The 22,000-nt window shown below is 31.8% G+C and overlaps 1 protein-coding gene across 6 annotated transcripts; it reads right to left on the bottom strand.

Moving 5' to 3' along the window:
- Positions 1–1,544: 1,544 nt before the first annotated feature.
- On the bottom strand, positions 1,545–11,009 carry LOC111307958 (uncharacterized). 6 transcript variants are annotated; one of them, XM_022906342.2, is made up of 4 exons: positions 9,857–11,007; positions 6,752–7,059; positions 2,285–2,636; positions 1,545–2,029 (listed from the first exon to the last, which is right to left on the bottom strand). In XM_022906342.2, exons 1-4 carry the CDS (start codon positions 10,690–10,692, stop codon positions 2,020–2,022), a joined length of 1,506 nt encoding a protein of 501 aa, XP_022762077.1. In that variant the 5' UTR covers positions 10,693–11,007; the 3' UTR covers positions 1,545–2,019. The 6 variants fall into 6 exon arrangements, with proteins under 6 accessions (XP_022762077.1, XP_022762076.1, XP_089607554.1 ...); XM_022906341.2 differs by having other exon boundaries at positions 1,545–2,203; positions 9,875–11,006; XM_089751428.1 differs by having other exon boundaries at positions 9,875–11,006.
- Between the last annotated feature and the right edge of the window lie 10,991 nt (positions 11,010–22,000).

Here is a 22,000-nt window from a genome sequence, read left to right as displayed (position 1 = left end):
GATGTTGACTAAATTTTTTTAACACATGTTAGCATCTTATTGGATGTTTATACCATATCAACGTTTAGGATTAACGATGATAACTATTAAGGCAAATTAACACATGAAAACGTAGTTTAAGTACATGATTAAATTTTTTTTTGTTTATATACCATATTAAAAAAAAAATACAATAGTTAAAAGGCCAAATGAGACATTATCACAACGTAGATAAATAAAAAACAAATGAGACATTATCACAACATAGATAAATAAAAAAAACGAAAAAAATGAAAAATGAAACAGATATTGTTACTCTCAGTAATCTTATAAAAGAAAAAAAAATGAAAAATGAAAGTAAAATGAAGATCAGAGGAGATTAGAGGAGACCTTTGCCAACAAAAGGGAAAAAGGGCATTGGCCGATTAGGTACTTGCTAGGTTGGAATCTTGGTAGTACATAGCTATTTCATGAATTAGAGTGTTGATATGTTTTGAAAATTATTTTTTTTAAAGAAAAAAAAGGCCAAAAGATAATTTTTGTTAGTAAGCATTAATTTTTTGCTATTGAGCAAAAATTCGTTTCTGTTAATCACAATTTTTTGACATCCAAACAACAAAAAATTAAAAATTAAGGTTCAACTTGAGAAAATATTTTTTTTTTATTTTTTATTTTTAAAAAATGTATTTGCTAAATGAAAATAAAATTTATTTTTTAAAATGCATAAATAATGAAATAAATAAATATTCAATATTATTATTAATGATATCTAATTATAATTATAACGTATATTTATTTAGTTAATGATATTAAAAAATGTTCAAATATGTTAACTTACCCAAAAAGTACTATACATCTCTTGTTTTTCAATCAAAAACAATTTTCTTTTTATTTTCATATTTCAACTCCTTTTTATTTTTATTTTTTAAAAATTTATTTTCATTTTTAATTATCAAACACGTTTGGACTAATGTTTTTTTATTTTCCAAAAAAAATAAAAATAAAATTAAACTTTATTTTTTAAAACCAAACATTACCTAAATTTTTAAAAATTATTTTCATGACTACGAAAGGATGCCATAGTGATTATTATTTTTCAAATACTAATGATGGGTACATTTGCGGATACCCCAGCATTTTTTTGTTCACTACCCATACAGCCGATGAAGGTTAGGTTAACACTAGAGCCCCTCAGCCTGCAGCTGCTACAAAACCAAAGGGGCATTCCCGCTTTCAAGTTCTCGTATTCGCACCGCATATTCTCAATCCAAATCAATCCCATCCATTGTTTCAAGGGAAATGAGATTTATAAAATGATTCAAAAAAAAGGCTTTCTTTTATTATGCAACCTAATATCATGTGTTAAAGAAATTGAATTCCATTTTTTTTCTTTTGGGGAAAAAACTGTAGCATCGTTGACTATCTTTTCTTTAACTATGTAACCTAAAGAAAAAAGAGGTTAGCATTTTACAAAGGGTTTAATAACTAGATACATGAATCCCCAACGATGTGACTTGAGGTAAACTAATAATCATGCGATTCAAAGGCCAATGTCACAATAAACATAACAAGAAACAAAATTGCATACATTAATCTTGTCATATCAACTTCTTTACGTTAAGGATCCTATACTATAATCAACGTACAGATCATTATCTACAAGCTATCAGCCTAAAGCGACTTGGCAATGAATCCTTTCCAAGTCATTGATCAAATGATCACACCAATTACCCTATTTCAAACCTGCCCTTCATTCTTTAACTTCGAAGAGAAAACAATAAAGAGAAACCTAAACTTCTCACTTTACATTATTGCGCCCCTACTTGCATCAGACAGAACTGGAGGCTGAAACGGAAGAAAAAGGACACAAATACAACAGAGAAAACTTTTCCAAGGATAGGCTCCTTGAATAAGCAAAATCCGAACATGGACTAACGGAAGCAATCTGATCACTAATCCACCCACATACATGCAGAGAAGATATTTTTCTCTGGAGGCTAGCTAATTCACACTCCAAGATCAAAAACCTTGTGAAACAACCTAAATTTCCCTGGAGATGAAGAATAAACTAACTTAATATGGCAAGATTTGAAAATTCTAAGCATCAGAAATGTTATTACATTTTCGACAAGCAAAGGGGCAGCCAACTCAACACCAATTAATGTAGTCAATTAAACAACCAGGCGCTGAAGTTCATTTTGCGACACCATGAAATGACCGGTATCTATGGACCAGTTATTCAAAGGATTAAATTACTATAATTAAATACATTACAGTACTTTGCAATGTTAGCCAGACTTATTACCTGGGTCCTTTATGCTCTCTCCGACTCTCAATCACAGCCCTCTTCCTCATGTCAAAATCAACCTTGTCCAGTTCAGCAACCGTTCCAAGATAGCCATAAAAGATCCTCTTTTTTTCTCCAGTCCTCTCATCCACCTTTACAAGACTAGGATTTTTTTCATCATCCTTGCCCAAAGTCAAGGACTGTACATGGGACCAACCCTTGCGGCCATGGTTTTCCTTCTCAAAGTATTCAGCAAGCCTGACAGCATCCTTCAGGCCCGACTGATCACCAGCAAACTTAACCACTATAATACCAAGATGACCTTCTCTACCATACATAGCCTTTGACTTGCCACTTCCAAATCCAAGATCTGAAAGCACAAGCATCAGAGTAAAATGAAATGTTTCCAAATAAACTAACTCATTGAAACTTTTTTACTGCATGGTGAAGCTCATTAGGAATATCATTTGTCCAGGGTTGATAAATTAATACATTTTTGCAAGATATTTGGAATCATTGATGTTGATTCCCCAAATAGTCAGGAGAAAGCATTTAAAATCACCAGTAGACAACTCAGATAAACAAACATGCTCGAGCAAAACACTGCATTTTTTTCTGCCAACATAAGACCCCTCAAAAAGTTTTGATCTCACAGTGGCTGCTGACAAGATGTGAAAACACTCAGATGGTGCAAGTCAAAACATGCAGCAGACTGGCTCACTTATTGGAATCAGTCAATGAAAACAAATAAACAAGAGGTCAAGAAACCACTGGCATTGGCTGGCACCAAACAGTAACATAATGACATGCACCCATCCAGCCAACCACCTATATATTTTAGTCTAGAACTTGAATTCCAATAGGTAAAAAACATAGTTCTGAAAAATAAGAAAATCAGAAACAAAATTTATTCATAATGCCTGGTACAACAGAGTATAAGTAAATGATGCAGCAATCCAGATTCCAAACTTCAAGGTGGTCAGATGGAAAACTATATAACACAAAAAGTACTTAACCGAGTAATGGACAGGTTTGTGAATCACAACAAACAAGTTTACAGTAATATATCGAAAGAAAGAGATTACCATCCATAAAGGCCACAATAGAATATGACTGCATGCACCTGATGTGCTGGGAAAGGATCATCTCCATTACTAAAAATGAAGTAGAAATATCCAGTAATTTGTCTAGGGTTAAAATTTGTTCAAATCATTTTTTATCTTTATACTCAATTTAAGGCCATTAAAATTTCAGCCATGGATTAACTTCAATGTAAATTAGTCACCCCAATATAAAGTAGTGGACATCTCCACTACTTCACGTAGTGGAGAGTATCTTTACCTTTGTGTGCCAGTCATGTTAAGGAGAGGAAGGAGGGTTGTTTAAAGAGAATAAAGGTCACTCCCATATGCCGCCAGTGGTTTTACAATGCTACAATGAATGATCTAAGCATAAAAACTATCAACATTCTAGTGAACATTTATCAGTGAGATATAGATGCCCACCAAATGTCTAGTAAACCATATGAAATGAAATGTAACAGGGTAAAAAAAATTAATTTATTTATATGATTAATGACTAGTTATCTCAATTATGATACCTTACTACTGATGGTAACTCATTCAACCAAACAAGGAGGTAATAATTGGCCATTAATGAGGTCAGAGATGCTTATATGAAACACCTCCTTGCCCAATGCCCACTTTTCCTCCACCCACCAAAGAAAAAGAAACCTTTCTTTTGTTGTCATTACACAATTATTAGCAATAAAAAGAAAATACAATATCTTCCTTGCTACTCCCAAAGACAATACCAACATCTGAATACCATCATTTCAGCAGGCTACCGAAAAACACTCCAGAATTCAATTAAACATACCTGACTTGAGAATGAATTATTATCCGCAAAAATACATGAACATCATGAAGAAACCATGGGCATTGAGTATTTGAAAAAATATGTAAGGCATTTTCTCCTACATTTTGCTTAAGTAGTCAACTAAATGGATGTCTGCAGCTGTTTAAAAAAAAAGAAAAGCTAAACACCGTCTATAATGTAGAGTGGAACCTGGCATTCTCTAGTAGTCATCTTCTCCAAGCATTTTCTCCAGAAAAGATGGGAGGCATGTTGCCGAGATCAAAATTTTTTATACTCTCAGGCATATCCTAGAATTGTTTCCGGTAAATACAAAAACAAATATCCACAAATCTAAAACCATCAATTTAACTGTTACTAAGCGAACATGCCAAAAACTGGTATAGCCTGACTAGAAACATAAACCTCCAGCTTAACTTCTCATGCACAGGTTGAAAGTGAACTATGATTAGCAACAGTGCTTGCAACAAGAAACTACAACCAATATTAGGAATATGCACATATCAAGGCACCACACACAAGCTTACAACGTCATCTAGAAGCTCTCAAGAGAATTAAGTAAATTTGGAAATATGGAATCCTCTAACCTAGCCACGACAGAACTATGGCTCTTCCTGAGACCACCATAGGTTCCTCTAAACACAATTAAACCAGCATTCATGAATTTCAACAAAGTAATCTTCTTAACCCTCATCACCTCTGTATCCCAGCCGAACAGGAACACCAACAACAAAGCAATCTATCACTTTCTTAACCAAAAATAAATAAATAAATACTAATCCAAATGAAATTCGACCCAAAAGCAAATGTGAGTGGATAGTATAGGTCTGACTGCACTATACTTTAGGAGAAAAGTAACTTATCGCATATACATGAATGCTTTCCCCTTGGTATTGATACTTATCATAGCATCAATCAGAAGAATTAAACAAGCAATTATATGAAGGTGAAAAATTACAAAGATTGAATGCTGCATTGAATATTGCAACTTTATTGAGTACCAAAAAAGTGACATTTAGAATCAATGCCCTAAAAACTACAGTTATTAAATTCTAACCCATAAATAGCAAAAGGGCAGAAAAGTCGACATGGGATGAAGAGGAAATTAAACCATAATATTAATGCAGTGTAACATATAAATAGAAGTAAATAAGATGTAATAGTTTGGGAACAGGCTTCTGGGACATAAAACTTTTAGAGCTCCAGCAAAAGGGTGTTATATGACAGAAAATTGTTGATGATTTCATAGAAAAATATTGATACTGACATGAGATAAACTGTTTCTTGACTCTACAAATAATTTCACCATCAAAGATGCCTATAGAATAAAAACATCCAAACTCAAAGAAATGCTAAAAACAAATAACTATACTCCTCTACAAATAAAAGAGGTGTGCATAAACAAACTTTGCATCATGTTATAATAAGCATGAAAGCCAAATTGAAGTGGCTGCAAACACAACAGAGGTGGAGTCAATCACGTCAGGATTTTAAACCCCCTGCTTACCATTTCTTAATAAATTTCATCTTTACACCAAAAGAGAGGAAGCCAAGCTAGTTTATTGCAAAAGCAGATGGTTTCACCAGGTTATAGGTTCAATAGGCAGGTTCAAAAGGTTCAAGGAATTTTTATCAAGATGGTGTTTTTATCTGGATTGCTATTAAGACCAGTTAGAGAAGTATCTGCTCAAACTGCCGAGTCCAGTCCAATTACAATAACATCAGGTGAGCTTAAACCCATGGAATCATTAGCTAAATTTTTGACAGAAAATTGGCTCAACGCCTCAGACCTATAGGACCAGGTTGGAAGGAGGTTTTAGCCAAACTTGATATTAATGCAGTGATAAAATTTGGACCCACTTATAGATCAGATCAAGCAAACATTGGCCCATTGGCAAGTCCATGTCACACAAACATGGCAGAGATCCCATCAGGCCAGATCCACAAAAAACAACACTTCGCAATAGTGGTTAGAGACAATTTAGAACATCAACCAAGAAGGAGAAAACAAATGTAAAGGAATTGAATGAAAGAGTATGCACCAGATAAAAGTAAGACCTTAATAAGTGCAATTAAAGGTTCAGGATTGGCCACACAGACCATTCAAGCAAGAAACAATGAAGAATAAGAACAAGCAGTATCAGAAATATTATCCACAACTGAGGATAACATATATTCATGTCAATAAAAGGACCGAATGAAGGAACCGCATGCACAAATTGCTGTCTCAGTTTTCAGCAAATTTCATAGTATTAACCTCTCCCTTAGTTTATTTTGTATGTTAGTTGCTTTTATGGGTTGCTAGACATATAGCTTCATGAGTTGGAAGAATTCTCAAAAAGACCCCTTACTCGTAAGTTTCTCAAGGTCAATATAAATAGCACAGTTGTGTAGTATCCTCAAAAACTTGTTTTATAACAAAATGTAGTTTAACTAATCTAACAAGAAATTTAAGCAATGGCAAATTATAACCAATCTATGCACTATGAAAACATAACTCAAATCTTATACCGAAAGACAAGTAATTAGATAAGATGGATTTCCTAAACAAATCACTAACCACCAAGCAAAACATCAATAATAATGAAGAATAAAGGGGCGCATTTATACCTCTTAGTTTGCCATCCATTGCTTTGTTTCCCAAACCTTCCATGCGCCCATCTTTACCCTTTCCTGTAATTGTATTATGTACTATCACCACAGGAGGCCACATAATCAAATCCTCTTGGTTAGCAGCTGCTTCATCTGCAGGTAAGAACCGATAGGCCTTTGAATTATTAGGAGGCTTTGAGTAGTTCCATCCCATTAATACACAGAGAGCCTTGTGAAAGCCTAAGTGATCCACACGCAAGTCAGCATTATCTGAGTAGTATGTGTGCATTATCAGACCATGCATATCGGGGAAGTCTTTAGAGGACCTGTAATTTTGCATATCAAGGGCATTGAAGAATAAAAGCTCTAGTCTTCCCCTTGCACATCACTATGAATTAGCCTATAAGATTTAACTAGCGCAATGAACAAAAGATATTCAGCAGTTTGAAAACAAGTTGAACGCATAAAAAGAGCAGAAGTAATGTACATGGCATAGAGCCAATAAACTGCAGACTGTCATCAAAGTAGACTGCAAGCATCAAAGAACTTGCGTGAAGAGCAAATTTGAACACTGGATTATGGTGAACCTATTCTGTGTAATAGCATTTCCACAGGACTGTTTCCTTTTTTCTAAATTACTGAAGAAAAAGGTATTGTCATCACCCAAAAAATAATCACTGTAACAGGGTTTGAGGAAGAGTGGGGGTGAAGGATGGGATTGCAATTTGATGAATTGGGCCTCCCAAGTAAGCACCAATTAGAAAATACATGAAGGTTTCAAAAGCTAGAGCTTTAACAACAAGTGTATTAAAAGATAGACAGTCAATTGATCATAAATAGTTTTTGAAGAAACATACAGCTACAACAGGATGCCAGATCTTAACGTCAGCACAGAAATTACACTACAGACTTGCAACAGTTGAATCAAGATCATGAAAAGTTTCTCTCGCATGTAGGAGAACAGTATCAAAGAAAAACAAGCATACAAGGTGAATATTTGGTTCCTCTGATATGAACCATATATACACTCTTTATGCACCAAGACTTTCATCTCTACTTCATGATAAGAGAACAATAACGAGGATTCCATGTCCAGTGCTATAAGCAATACAAACAGAAAGATGACCCAATAACTTTAAAGCATGGCAGCAAACAGAAAGGAAAATCCTACATGCTCTAAATACATGCCTGCATGTGGACATGCATACTTAGCAAATCAAACAAATAATACCGAAACTCAGATGAGCCTACAGTCAAACTCAAACAAATAATAATCACCCAAAGGGCCACTCTAAGGCAGAGTAGTAAAGTCACAGAAAAGAAGAAATTTTCAAAAAGCTAACATCCAAACTGCTGCATGCAAGTTAAAGGCAAGAAAAACAGGGGAATGGACTACCTTTATTATCTATTAGCCATTCAAGAGGGAACCTTTAAGCCTTCAACTTCAGTTTACTTTTAATTTATATCAACTAACAAAAAATAGCTGTCATAAATTACCACTTATCAGGCCAAACCAGCCATGTCATGCCGGTGAGAAAGAAGTTACAATCCAGAACATATTAGTACCAAGCAGCAGAAAATATCGGCCATAAACTATAACTACCAAGCCAAAGGAACTGACCTCTATGAGAAATATCCAGATTAAAGCCTATGATAATCTATGATAATTATAACATGCTCCAATAAAAAAAAAGGTAATTAGAATATGCAAAAAAGTGTAATTTCGTTGCAAACTACAAAAGCATGATGAAAAAACCTTGAAAAGGAATATGTAACCTCGTTTTCCAAAATCAACTATGAACATGCTCATTACTCAACAACTGTGACAGGTGCAAATAGTCACAGACTCATAAAAACTGATCCCATCCAAAAATTAAATTATAATATATTATTGAATATGAAGGGAAATCTAATACTAAAAACCATCATTAAAACAGCATAACCAAATATGAACAAGCAACCATACAGGAAACATGGAGAACATTCATCAACAGAAAAAAGAAATGCTGTAATAAAACATATATACACGCAAAATTATCTCCCATACAGCCATACGTATTTTCTGTTGCATGGATAAATAAACTGACGTACTTATGTACTACTCCAAACACCATCTATCGAAGCACTAGAGAGAAACAAATATCTGTTACAACATACCTTCATTTTGTAAATAAATTATGCCACTAAGTCATTTAAATTCTCAACTATGAAGAATTATCAACACAACAATCCAGCACCCAAGCTTGCAAGCAAAAATAACCATTTTTCACTTTTATGAAGGACAAGTAAGCTGACTTGGGTGTTTGATATGCAATATTAACAGGAAACAAGACAAAGCAATGCCAAATGGGACGCAGCTCTCTAAACCAGTTAGTAAAAGCAAGCAGCGAAGCTTAACTATATCACATACAAAGCAAACAAGCAGAGATATTATAGCAAATCCCAGATTGAAGTTCTAGCTAAATAGATCAGAAAGCACAACTTAACTTAAAACCCTAGTAATGTCAGATTGTTAAGAACCTGACTGTCCCACCATTTATGAAACGAATACAATTCTGCATCAGCATTGCCTCACCACACCAAATTTAACAATTACTTTAAGTACTATCAATAAGTCATCTGTTTATTCAGAACTTATTATTAGAACTCATCGGTTAATCATTATTGATAAAAGTTTATACTATAAAATATCTATAACAAAGAAAACAACATCATATTCTACCAAGAAATAATCCAAAGAATAACAATTGACAAATAGTCAGAATTCTAGAAAGAAATTGGCAACAAAATCAAAACACCCATGGCACCAGCCACAATTTCTAGTCCTTTGTGCCCAAGCAAACGTCATACAAGTCAACTGAACACAAATTCAAGACAGAAGGCATCCACATCCTTAAGTCGATAACAACTACTCCCTCTAAACTATTAGTAGAGCATCCAATACAATATGACACCCTAGCCTCAAACATTAAAATGTTAATAGGCAACATAACAAGTAATCTAACTAGTTGCATCACCAAACACCTAAGCAGTAAAGAATTCTATTTTGGCTTCAAAACATAGTATGGAATTCAAACGATGAAAAATAACATTCAAAAAGATAATTCCAAATCGGAATCAAACCTAAATTTATCGTCAAACCTGCCACAAGCTAAGCATTGAAGCCGACCTTGTTTCCCATCATCCAAGTAATTCTTTTTCTGCTCAAAAACCGCCTTCACAAAGTGTAAAAACGCCTTCTTTAGCGCGTTTTGATCAACTTCCAAATGCTTATTACTAAACCCCAAATTATGATATTCAAATCCCCCACCAACTCTCATATACTTGGCTGCCCTCGTCTCCTCATTTCGAAACGGGCTACTCGTTCCAGCCAGCCGATCCGGGCCGCCTGTACCCAAAGTGTAGACTTTGGCGTTCCCGTGCCCGGACCTTTGCCTCGCTAATTCTTCCTTCTTCTCCTCTCTTAGATCTTTTTCTTCATCGCCGTACTTTCTCTTTAACGGGCCCGGCCCGTTCCAATAATCACGATTATCGCGCAAGCCCAATGTTGGGCTACCGTAGTCGGGAGGTCCAAGTAACGGTCGGGTCGGAAAGTCCAGGTAATCGAGTGGAAGAGCGAAGTAGGAGCGGACGCTGCCATCGTAGAGGACGATTGTCCGACGCTCCAGCATGTGGAAGCCGTACGCCGGTGGTGGCGGAGGGCCTAAGGCGGCAAGGTCGGGGAAGGGAAAGGGTGGAAGGGGAGGACAGGTTTGATTTAGGTCAGATTTGGTTTGGGTGGCGATGCTTGGAGATGGGCCGGTCTTGGGGGATGGGTTGGGCTTGGTGGAGGATTTGGGGTCGGTGGTGGCGGTAGAGGAGAAATTTTTATTGGGGGTGGAAGAGGAAGATTCCCAGCGGGATTTGCGGTAGTTGTTGGAGGAGGATGACGGTTGTTTTGGCGGGTTCGGACCGGCCATCCTCAGAAATTTAGTTGGCTTTTATGGTTTTTTTGAAGGTTGTGTTTTTTTTGTGCATTTAGGAGAACAGAGGAAGAAGAAGCTGTTTGAAGATGTACTCCAAGGGAACATACAAAGGTTTCTTTTTTTTTTTTTCACTATTGGGTGGCATCTGTCGTGAGCCACCGTTGTAGTAAGCTAGCCATGCGCTATTTGATCCGAAAGTATTAATTTTTGGCCGCTGTAACTTCAGCCGTTAGATGTCCTGACAACTTCTAGTGTTCTAACCGAAAAATGAGAGTTGAACGTTGCTAAAGGGTCAAATCATTCTAATGAAATTATAAATTAGGTTATGGATTAAAAGCTCTTATTCCTTACCATCATCGAGAATGATAATTAGTCTATTAAAGCCCATGTGACGTACGGTAATGATTTTTATATATAGTAATTTTCTTAAAATAGAATAAAATTAACAATATAGATTTAAGAATATATGCAGGACAATGTCTAAAAAATATTAATAGTTAAAAAATAAATAATTTTAATGAAAATAGTCTGATATCACTACCATAAAACATTGATTAAAGAAAATTAAAAAATTTGTAATAAATTAAACTATCAAATTATAACAATAAATCAATAATTCAAGCAAAATAAAAAGTAATATATTTGTAATTCAACTACCAAAATTCCATGTTCAATACTTTTTATTAAAAAAATTATGATTAAAGGAAAATATGTAATTCCTATCATCCAAAAAAAAAAAAAAAAAAGAGAACAAAGCAAAATCAAATAACTTTCATATGCATGGCAAGATACCTCAATTTATATCAATGAGATTGTCAATAATAGTATGAAAGGTTTTTTTGTCGGGGGCATAAAATGTTGATTGCGATTTATTTTGTGAATAATTTAAGGAAACAACAATGGTATTTAACTTTTGAGGGTTAAAAAAATATTATTTGAGAAAATGGAATTTAATATTTTTTTTAAATCTAGTCTAACTAATGGTAATAAATTATATAAAATTAATTCCGTCTTACATAGCTAATTTTAAAGTTTTCTAGAGAAATATGAGGAAAATATTCTTTTAATATTTAAATTTTGATATTAAATTATCATTTATGTATTAAGTGAAATTATCGCCAAGTTTAAAACCACATTTAATGCAAAGAACATTATATGAAAAGCAATTTAAGAAACTACTTAAAGATATTATTAATTAATAAGGATGTTAATAGGTAGAGTATGGGTAAGGTGAGTATTTTTCATCCTCATACTCGAATCTTTATATTATATCCATCCACATATTTATACCTAACTAGTATGTCAAATCTATTCCTATTTTCATACTTATGAAAATTTAATGGGTATGGGTAATCTCTGTATTCATAATTTTTTTTACAAAAATAAAATAAAATATATATTTTTAATTTTTTTAAAAAAATTTATCTTGCATATTTATGTAATATTTTATAAATATATTAATATATATTTTAAATAGAAATATATTAATTTTAATTAATCTAAAATAATAATTTATATTATTTAATAAAAAATCTATTTACTAAATATGTAGAGTATTGGTACGGGTACAAGATGGGTGTTTCATTAACCCTCCCATACTCGGTAAAAAAATTTAAAATGATATTTCCATCTCCATCCACATAATGTAATACCCATTCCATCCCTATTCAAATAAAAAAAATCAAGTTTTTCATTGGATACGGATAAAATTGACATCGTTATTAAATGGTCATAATGTCATTCAAAATTGTTTTCACTATAAGAAATAATGCCAATAGCGACGGAAATTAGAATTTAAGGTTTAGGATTATAAATTTTCCTCACTAATGCTAATTCTGTTTATAAAAGTATTAGTTTTAGCGACGAAAGTTTTCATCGCTGAAAAGATTATTCAAAAAATATTTTTGTTTATTTTTTGAAAAATGAAAAATAGTCATAAATCTTATTGGCGACAAAAAAAAATCTATCGACAATAGTTGGATGTATTCCATCGATAAAATAAATTAGTGATGAATTTTTCGTCACTAATAATTGTTTTAAAATTATTTAAAAATTTGTTGGTAAAAAGTTTTAGCAATGAAAACTTTGTCACTAATTCATTTTTATTTATTATATATATATAATTCTCAGTAAAGGTTTTTGAGATGGTTTTTCCGTCGCTAATTGTAATATTTAATTTTTTTTGGCAAAAAATTACTTAATTATCATCACTAATGCCTTTTTGCAATGGAAATTCCATTGTTAAAAGCCAAAAATAGTAATTATTTTCATGTTGAGGCCTATTTGGAGGCCAAAACTTGTCATAGAGGATCAATCGTTCCCTCTAAAGAATCAATCCTTCAAGGTTGTAGGCCTAATTTTACATTTCCAAACCCATTGAAATCATCGTTATATATCAAAATACTCCTATATTATTCCATAATTCAAATTTTAGTTCATTTTCATAAAAATTTACCAAAGTGCCTATATCTAGACTCACTACCAACATTTTCATTCTCGTTAAATTTTGAATTTAGAGCATCTATAACCATTATGGCATATGAATTTTCTTTCTCTACGTGACACATTTGATCAAATTTTTGATCTTCACTTCTTAATGATTGACCTTGTTCAATTTCACTATTGACGTACCAATTCATGTAACCGATGATAAACCTTTATAATAAATGTGCTTATCCACATCATCTACTCAATAGAATCATTTATTTTGACATTTGTTGCAAGGATACTCAATTCTATCCCTACTAAGAAAATTCATTTAAGAAAATGCAAAATTGATAAACTCTTTAACTCTTCTAAGAACTCATTGATAATAAGCTTATTTGCATCTAAACATTATACATCCAACTTCTATCCTTGTCCATTTTCAAACCTAATTGAGTTTAATTCAAAAAGTTCATTAGCTCATAATTATATATAACTTAATTAAATTAAATAAATTCTAAAATTCCTCAAATTCAACAATTTCAATAATTCTCACAATAATTCTCCACGAATTTCCTAAATTCAACAACAATTTCACCTTCACATATTTCAAATTAACAAAGTCCAAATTATTCACAAATTAAAATCCACAAATTCCACCAAATTCAGTATCAATTTCACAATTTCCACAATAAGACCACAAACCAAATTAAAAAAATGAGTACAATTGTCATAATTTTATAGTATTTCGTACCAGTTTCACAAATCCAACATCATTTTCACAATTTCCACAATAAGATTGCATATTAATTTCAAATTCAGTATCAATTTCACAAAATTAGTAACAATTTCAAAAATTCTACAACAATTTTGCACCAATTTCCCAAATTTAGCACTAATTTCATAATTATCATAATATTTCACAATATTCAAAATTGATCCCAAAAACCTACCCTGTACAAAAAACCCAAACAAAAAAAAATTTTGATAAGGAATTATACCATTGTTTAGGTGATATGCATAACTAGAAGAGGTTGAGAGGAAAGATTTTGGCGAAGAAAATTAACGATGGGCCTACGATGTAGCTAGAAAAAGGAAAAGAGAAGAGAACATTTTGGAGGGGGCGAAACTAGCAACAAAATGGGGCTAGATTGACAATAATCGGCAGGAAGAACTCTAGGGAGGTGTTGACTATTGCAGGGAGGTTACATGGCTAGAGATAGGTAGGAGAGCTTGGGTTGACGTAAGGTGAGGGGAGGGGTCAGGTTAGGAAGAGAGAGAAGAGCGAAAAGGAATGAGGAGAGGAAAGAAGAATGGGGTGATTTTAAATTTAAACATTTTAGAAATGAAAATTTAGCAACAGAATTCCGTTGCTAATTATCCTAAATTCCATTGCAAAAAGTTATTGTTGACACTTAGTGAAGGAATTTGTGATGAAATTCCTTCGTTAATGTTGCGAATTCCCAAAAAAATTTTCAAAATGCATTTAAAGGGAATTAAAGACTGAATTTTCATCACTAGTTTCTAAAAATAAATTTATTTTTTGAAAAAATAAAAATTCTTAAGGGAATTAGCTACGGATTTCCTTTTGTAATAAGAAAATATAATTTTTAAAATAAATTTATTTTCTTGCAAAAATTAAAATTTTAAAGAGAATTAGCAATGGAATTTCCATCGTTAAATTTGGCGCCTTTCAAGTTTTTTTGGTGCATAACTTTTAGTGATGTAATTAATTCCATTGGTAATTTTGGGTTTTTAGTAAAGAAATTTCCTTGCTAAAAGTTAGATACAAATTCACATGAAATCGTTGCTAATCTTTTTAGCGAGGGAAAATTTTCATTGGTAGTTTTTCATCACTAATTCTAGTTTTCTTGTAGTGTCCAATGAAAAAGTGTTAGAAAATTGGTTAATAGATTTAAAAGGCAAAGAACATATAAGGCAATTTATATTAACTAGTTAATAATTGGTCAAAAATCAAAATTGTTTTATAAAAATAAATAGTCAAAGTTGTGTATATTTTGAACCTAAATTTAAAACTTTTGTGAACAAAAAATTCAATAAAAAGAAATAGCATATATTAAAAAGAAATTTTTATGAATAAAAAATTCAATAAATGATTGTATACATTAAATTTAAACTTTTAAAAAATATTTTGGTAAACATAAAAAATTCAATAAAAAGAAATAGCATATATTAAAAAGAAATTTTTATGAATAAAAAATTCAATAAATGATTGTATACATTAAATTTAAACTTTTAAAAAATATTTTGGTAAACATAAACTCTCTTCTTGAAAAAGTATAAATGTTTCACATTTTCATACAATGACTAACAAAACTTTATGTCACACCATACGAGTCTAGGAATCCGATCGTAAGATAAAAAATTTAAAAATCAAATAAAGAGTCATCACTAAATTTTTTTAAAAGGTATGATTGGTCATCTTAAAAGTTTATGCTTTTAATAAAACAAAAAATGAGTTTAAGGATTATCAAAAGACAGTTTTGGTCATTAAAAACAAAATTAGGTTTAAGAGTATGATTATGTATGGAGAAGAATTAGCACCCTCATAGTATCTGTTTTAAAAATAGTATCAATTAATTGCATGTTATTCTTGAGTTTTGATTAAAATGACCTTAGCTTTAATGTTTAAAGATAATTCCTTGAATTTCATTTATTTTCACAAAATCTCATTTTTATTGTTCTTTTGTTTTGAAAATGCAAATCATTTTTATTTTTGGATTAAAATGGAAACCTTTGGTATGAAAATATTTTCTAAACTCTCCTATATTTAGATGGACTGTTTTAATAACATCCCTTTACATTAGGGTTTCCATAAATAATGCATAAAAACAAAGATAATATTCTTTATAAAGACAATTATTGAAAACCTCCCTTATATTTGAAATGGGTCTTAAAGATTACCTTTATTAGGAATATTACCTTATTTATTTCTTAAATATTTTTTTTTTATTTTAAAACCATGAATGCAACAAAATAAATTATATGAATCATAAAGCAAAATGCATGAAACATAAAACATATATCATATGCATGCTAATATACAATACCAAATATGAATAAAATGACATGCAATGACAATATAAAAATGATAATGCATGTGTAATTATTAAAAAAGTAACATGCAAATGCATGGGAATGAGATTTGGTTTAAAGTTTTGGTTGGAATTTAGGATTTGGAAAAGGGTTTAAACAATTTTTGGGTTTAGGTTTGAGGTTTAGAACTAAATTAGGGTTTAAGGTTTGGGTAGGTTTAGGGTTTCGTTTTAAAATTATGTTTTAAGGTAGGTTTAAGGTTTCAAGCTAGGATTTGGAGTTAGGTTTAGGGTTCAGGGTTGTAGACACCAAATTTGATCCAAGCCCAGATCAATTGGGCTTGGTCCAAAGAGAATCAGGATCAAGCCCAAGAATTATGGGCTTATTCGTTTATTATTTTGAATTTATTTTATTTTGTTTTGTTTTATTTATTAATTAATATTTGTTAGATAATAATTTAGAAAAAAAAATGGGTTGCCATGAATTGTGGCTGGTTGGGTTGAAGTTGGATTCAATTTGTTTAAAGATATTTTTCATGTTTTCTGGGAAAATTTAAAGAGGGAATTAGGGTCAATCAGGAACTCTTCTGATTGAACCCTATAAATACCCATGGATCATATACAAAAAACACACACGAAATAGGGAGAAATAGAAGCAAGTCATAGAAAACAAAAACAAAAACAAAAGGGGTATTTGGAAAAGCAAAAGTAATTTTAGAGTTTTTTTTAGAAATTTTTTGGAATTTTTGGTAATTCTTTTTAGAAAATTTTTGAAAAATTCCAAAATTTGGTGAATTTTTCGACGAAATTCATATTTTTTGATAGCTTTTCCCAGTTTCTGGTAGAATATTCAATCAGATTATGGGTTTTTTAAAGAGAATGGGAGAGAAAAGAAGGGGAAAATAAAGAAGAAGAAGGAGAAATTTGTTGAAAAGACTGAGATTTTAACCTCATATACCTTGCTAAAATGACGTCATTTTGAAGTTTAATAAACCCAGGATCCGCATGTTTTACCGCTGGGTGACCTGACCTGAGCACTTGACCTGCTTCAACCCGTGTCCCTACCTTTGGCTCTAGTCGAGCCGAGCCGCAAACCCAGCCGCCAAGCTGTACCTTCGAGCCGCCTTTTATTTCTAAAGTCAAACCATTCTGCAGCCGCAAGTTAAGCCGTTTTTGGTATTTTTTGGGTATTATTTATTTATTTTTATGTGTTTATTTTTTTAGTATTTTTGCATGATTAAATTCAAAAATAAAATAAAAATTTTGAGAATAAATAATAATTATCCAATGATAGAATTTTTTAAAATTTCAAATGGTAAATTTCTATAAAATTCTTAGTTGAGAAATTTTGTCTAAATTTGTCCCAAATTTTGAAATAATTTAGATAAAGTTTCAATATCAATAATTAATATTTATTTTCAAACACAAAAAATATAAAATATAAAACTTTTGAAATTAAATACAAATTATCCAAGGATGAGATTCTTAGAAATTTCAAATGGTAAATTCTTAAGAAATCTCTAGGTGAGAAATTTCCTCTAAATTTGGCTCAAATGATGGAATAATTTAGATGAAATTTTAATACAAGTAATTGTATTCTTTTTCAAATAAAATTTTGGTTGAAAATATGTGATAATTACCCAATGATGAGATTTGTAGAAACTTTAAATGGTAAATTCCTATGAAATCTCTAGGCGAGAAATTTTCTCTAAATTTATCCCAAATGGTGGAATAATTTAGATTAAATTTCAATAAAAATAATTGTCTTATTATTTTCTTTCTAAGAAAAAAAAAGAATTTATAAATAGGCCCAAATGGTGAAAATTTTAGAAATAAAAAAAATAAAAAAAATTTCTAAATAGACCCAAATGGTGGAGCATTTAGAGATTAAAAAAAAGAAAATATTTCTAAATTGACCCAACAGGTGAAAAATTTAGAAACAAAAAAAATAAAAAAAATTTCTAAATAGGCACAAATGGTGGAGAATTCAGAGATTCAAAAAGAGAAAATATTTCTAATTTGGCCCAAATAGTAGATTAATTAGATATATTTTTGACAAAAAACCCAAAAAATTAAAACCAACAAAAATTTTTTTGACGACGGAGCCTCTCAAGAAATCAAATGGGATTTTTGAATACTCTTAACGTGAGGAAATATTTTTAAATATTTTTAAGAATTTTACCAGATTGATGGAGAATTTTAAGAATTATTTCCAATATTTAACATAAAAATTTAAAACCATTAGACTCAAGACCTTAGGATAAATTTAAAATAATATGGTACCATCCTTTGGTTGCACTTGTGGGGGTGCTATAACCTTTCTCACATGTAACTAAACTCCTGAATCTTATTCTAGTTAGTAGACCTAAACCTATTCTTTTAAGAACCCTTAGTCAAGCTTAGAAGCTCCTTAAAATGATAGATTCTTTAGGTAACCAATCACACCTAGTTAAAAAAGATTGGTGGTGACTCCATTTATTAAATCTAACTATAGATTTACGGATCTATATGTTATGATAGTTTGGCGATTCCACTGAGGATAGCCATAGAGAGTCAAGCCATAATTTTTGAATTTATCATATCCTTTGGTCTAATGGTTTTAAATTGTGATGATTTATGTTATTTGTTTACTAACATTTTTTTTGTCTTTTATTTTTGGGGCATGAAATCTATATGTTCCTTCACACACACTATCACATGCATTTGCATTAAATGAGCTCTATACCCAGGCTCCATCCCTCTTAGGAGAGAGTAAAGTACCTAAGCTCTTGTGAGATGATAATCTCTGTAATGACTAGCAAAATACTCCTACTTAAATTGAATCCTTTCTGTTGGTAGCCTGTGATGGGTAAGGATTGGACTACCTTATTAGTCTGTGATGGATGATGATGTAAGAAATAATTTGGGAACTTTTAGTAGTCAAAATCACCTAACATTGCATATAGTCTACCCTTAAGAGGCCAGCCTTAAGATAGAGCCCTTTCTATTCGGTGATAAATATAACCCGAAGATAGGACATAATAGGAAACAATTGGTATGAAATATTGACTTGCTAACCATTTTGATTGTTTGACTTTGTGTATCATTTTCATTGTCATATGTAACAATGTGCATTTGTATCACTTTCATTTCATCCATGAAACGAACCATTTTGTTTGTTTAACTTTATGCATTTGCATTACCATATCATGCATCATTTTTATTGTCATATGTAACATTGTGCATATGCATCATTTTCATATTAGATTTCATCCATGAAAATCCACATTTCATTCATGCATCAACATACTAAACATAAAGCATAGCATTTTATTTTTTTTATCATAATTATGGTATCAAGGTTCAAGGATAGCTCCATCAATCAAGAATTCCACACAATCAATCCACTAGTACAACATAAAAGCTCAAGCCAGACAAATGGAACAAAAAAATTCTAATAGTCTCGAGAGGATAGAGAAAGCTCAAAAAAAGTTAGAAGGATAGTTAAATAGGATTTTGGAGGCTTTGAACAAATTAAACAAGGGGAAAGGTATAGAAAAAAGTACTAGCCAATAAGACCATCCATCATAAGAGGTAGATGACCCACTATACCTTCCTAGTTTTGGGCCACATCAAGCCCAATTAGCACAAGGTCCATTACCATAGCAGTTCACTTATCTTGTAAGGTACATATACCCCAGAATGCCATCAGTTTCAAACCTTGAACAATATCAAAGTTATATAAATCCTATCTTTACAGAAAATGTAGTAAAACCAGTTTAGGTCCCTGATTTAGATGATCCAAAGGAGAATAAAAAGTTAAAATCGAAAAGGGGTGAGTCACTGAGGGGCTCGAAAGCTGACCAAAAAATTAGTATGCTAGAAAAAAGGCTACGAGCAGTGAAAAGAGTTGGTTTTTATGGTTTTGTGAATGTTGCTAAGCTTTGTTTAGTCTCAGATGTGGTTATTTCTCCAAAGTTCAAAGTACCAGAGTTTGAAAAATACAATGGTATGAAGTGCTTGAAAACCTACATTACCATATACTATTGAAAAATGGCTACGTATGCTCATAATGAGAAGTTATTAATGCATGTATTTTAAGGCAGCCTTACTAGCTCTGCTACTAGGTGGTATGTTCAACTAGACAATAATCGTATTTGTTCTTGGAGTGATATGGCTCATGACTTCATTAGTTAGTATTGGCATATCATAGACTTAGCCCTTGATTGTCTTTTTTTATAGAATATGAAAAAAAAAGGTGATTGAATCATTTAAAGAGTCAGCCCAGAGGTTGAGAGATGTAGCTTCTCAAGTGCAACCCATTTTAACTGAAAAAAAGACCACAGTTTTGTTTGTCAGCATTTTAAAATCTTTCTATTATGAAAAGATGATAGGAAATGCAACAAAAAATTTTATCAATATGGTGATCTCAAGCAAAATCATTGAGAATGCCATTAAAAATGGTAAGTTGAAAGGAGGAAAAACCAAAAAAGCGTTAGAGAATAAAGAGACTGAAGCTCAAGCTGTAAGCTTTAACAGATAGTTTAAGGGTTATCAATCTTATCCACTACAAGGTTAGTCCCCATACTATCCTGCTATGAACATTACCTTATCCTACCCATACCAGTCAGCCCCATTGCCATCATATCCATCAATATATCAGCCTATTTTTAGCCCTCAAGCTCTCATATACAACCTCAACATTCAACTGCCCACAAGACTCTAAATTTATCCTGTTAGTCGACAAGTGGTTCATAAGAGCAATAAATTACTCGAGAAAAACTCATATTTGATCCAATCCTCATGACTTATATGAAATTATACCAAAAACTCTACAGTAACTACTTAATTACCCCCAACCGTGTGGAGCCACTTAAGCCACCTTATCTCAAGTGGTATGATCTTACAACCTACTGTGACTACCACTATGGAATTGCTGGCCATTCCACTAAAAATTGCACTGCTCTAAAGCATAAGATGCAATGATTGATCAAGGATAGAATGATAAGTTTTGATCAAAGAGAAACAATAACACCTAATGTCAGTAGCAATCTATTGCCTAATCATAATGTCAATGCTCTAAGTGAGAATCAAGAACACATTGATCTAAAAAGGCTTAGAGAGTTGCAGTGAGTCAAAAGGTAAGATGTCAATAAATATTTTTCACCTGATTACATAGGGCCATAATTTTGAAGAATAAAGATAAGGCTGATGGGAAGATTCTTGTCATTTTAGGATTTCTTTTAGAGTAATGTTAGGATTTCTTTTATACAATAGGATTTCATTTGTTATCATTTTAATAAAAGGCAAGGATAATGCATTTTATTACATTTTCTCTTTCATTACATTTTCTCTTTAATTCAACCATTGTTCCACGCTTTGTCACCTTTCATAACTTTTCATTCCCATTCTTAAATTTTAAATTACGAATATTTAGACAATGATAACAATAATTCTAGGATTTAATTTTGAGAACTCATTCATATTGATCTAAGAAGATTATTTGAGCAAAAGAAGCTAGCTATTAGCAGATGTGGAATAGATATATCTTGAAAATGTGCAAGGATCCATGAGTTTGCTTTTGTTCAATTGAGCTTGCTTATGTTTAAGGAAAGCATTCACATTTGAGATAAAAATGGCCATATTTCTTTTACCATTTGAAAAACCATTCATTACTATCCCTTTGAGCCTATTATGATTTTTTTTTCTAAAAAACCCTAACCAAAGATCACCCTTCACACTAGGGTGTAATTTTTGAAAAAAAAAAGAGGCAAAAGATCATAAAGGTCTCAAAGATAAAAAGCAAAAAAAAAAAAAAAAGCAAGAGAGAAGAAAAATGAATG

This window comes from Durio zibethinus, chromosome 22, assembly GCF_047325235.1.
Source record: "Durio zibethinus cultivar Kanyao isolate XHJ-2024 chromosome 22, ASM4732523v1, whole genome shotgun sequence".
Lineage (NCBI taxonomy): Eukaryota > Viridiplantae > Streptophyta > Magnoliopsida > Malvales > Malvaceae > Durio > Durio zibethinus.
This window is presented reverse-complemented; position numbering and strand designations above follow the sequence as displayed.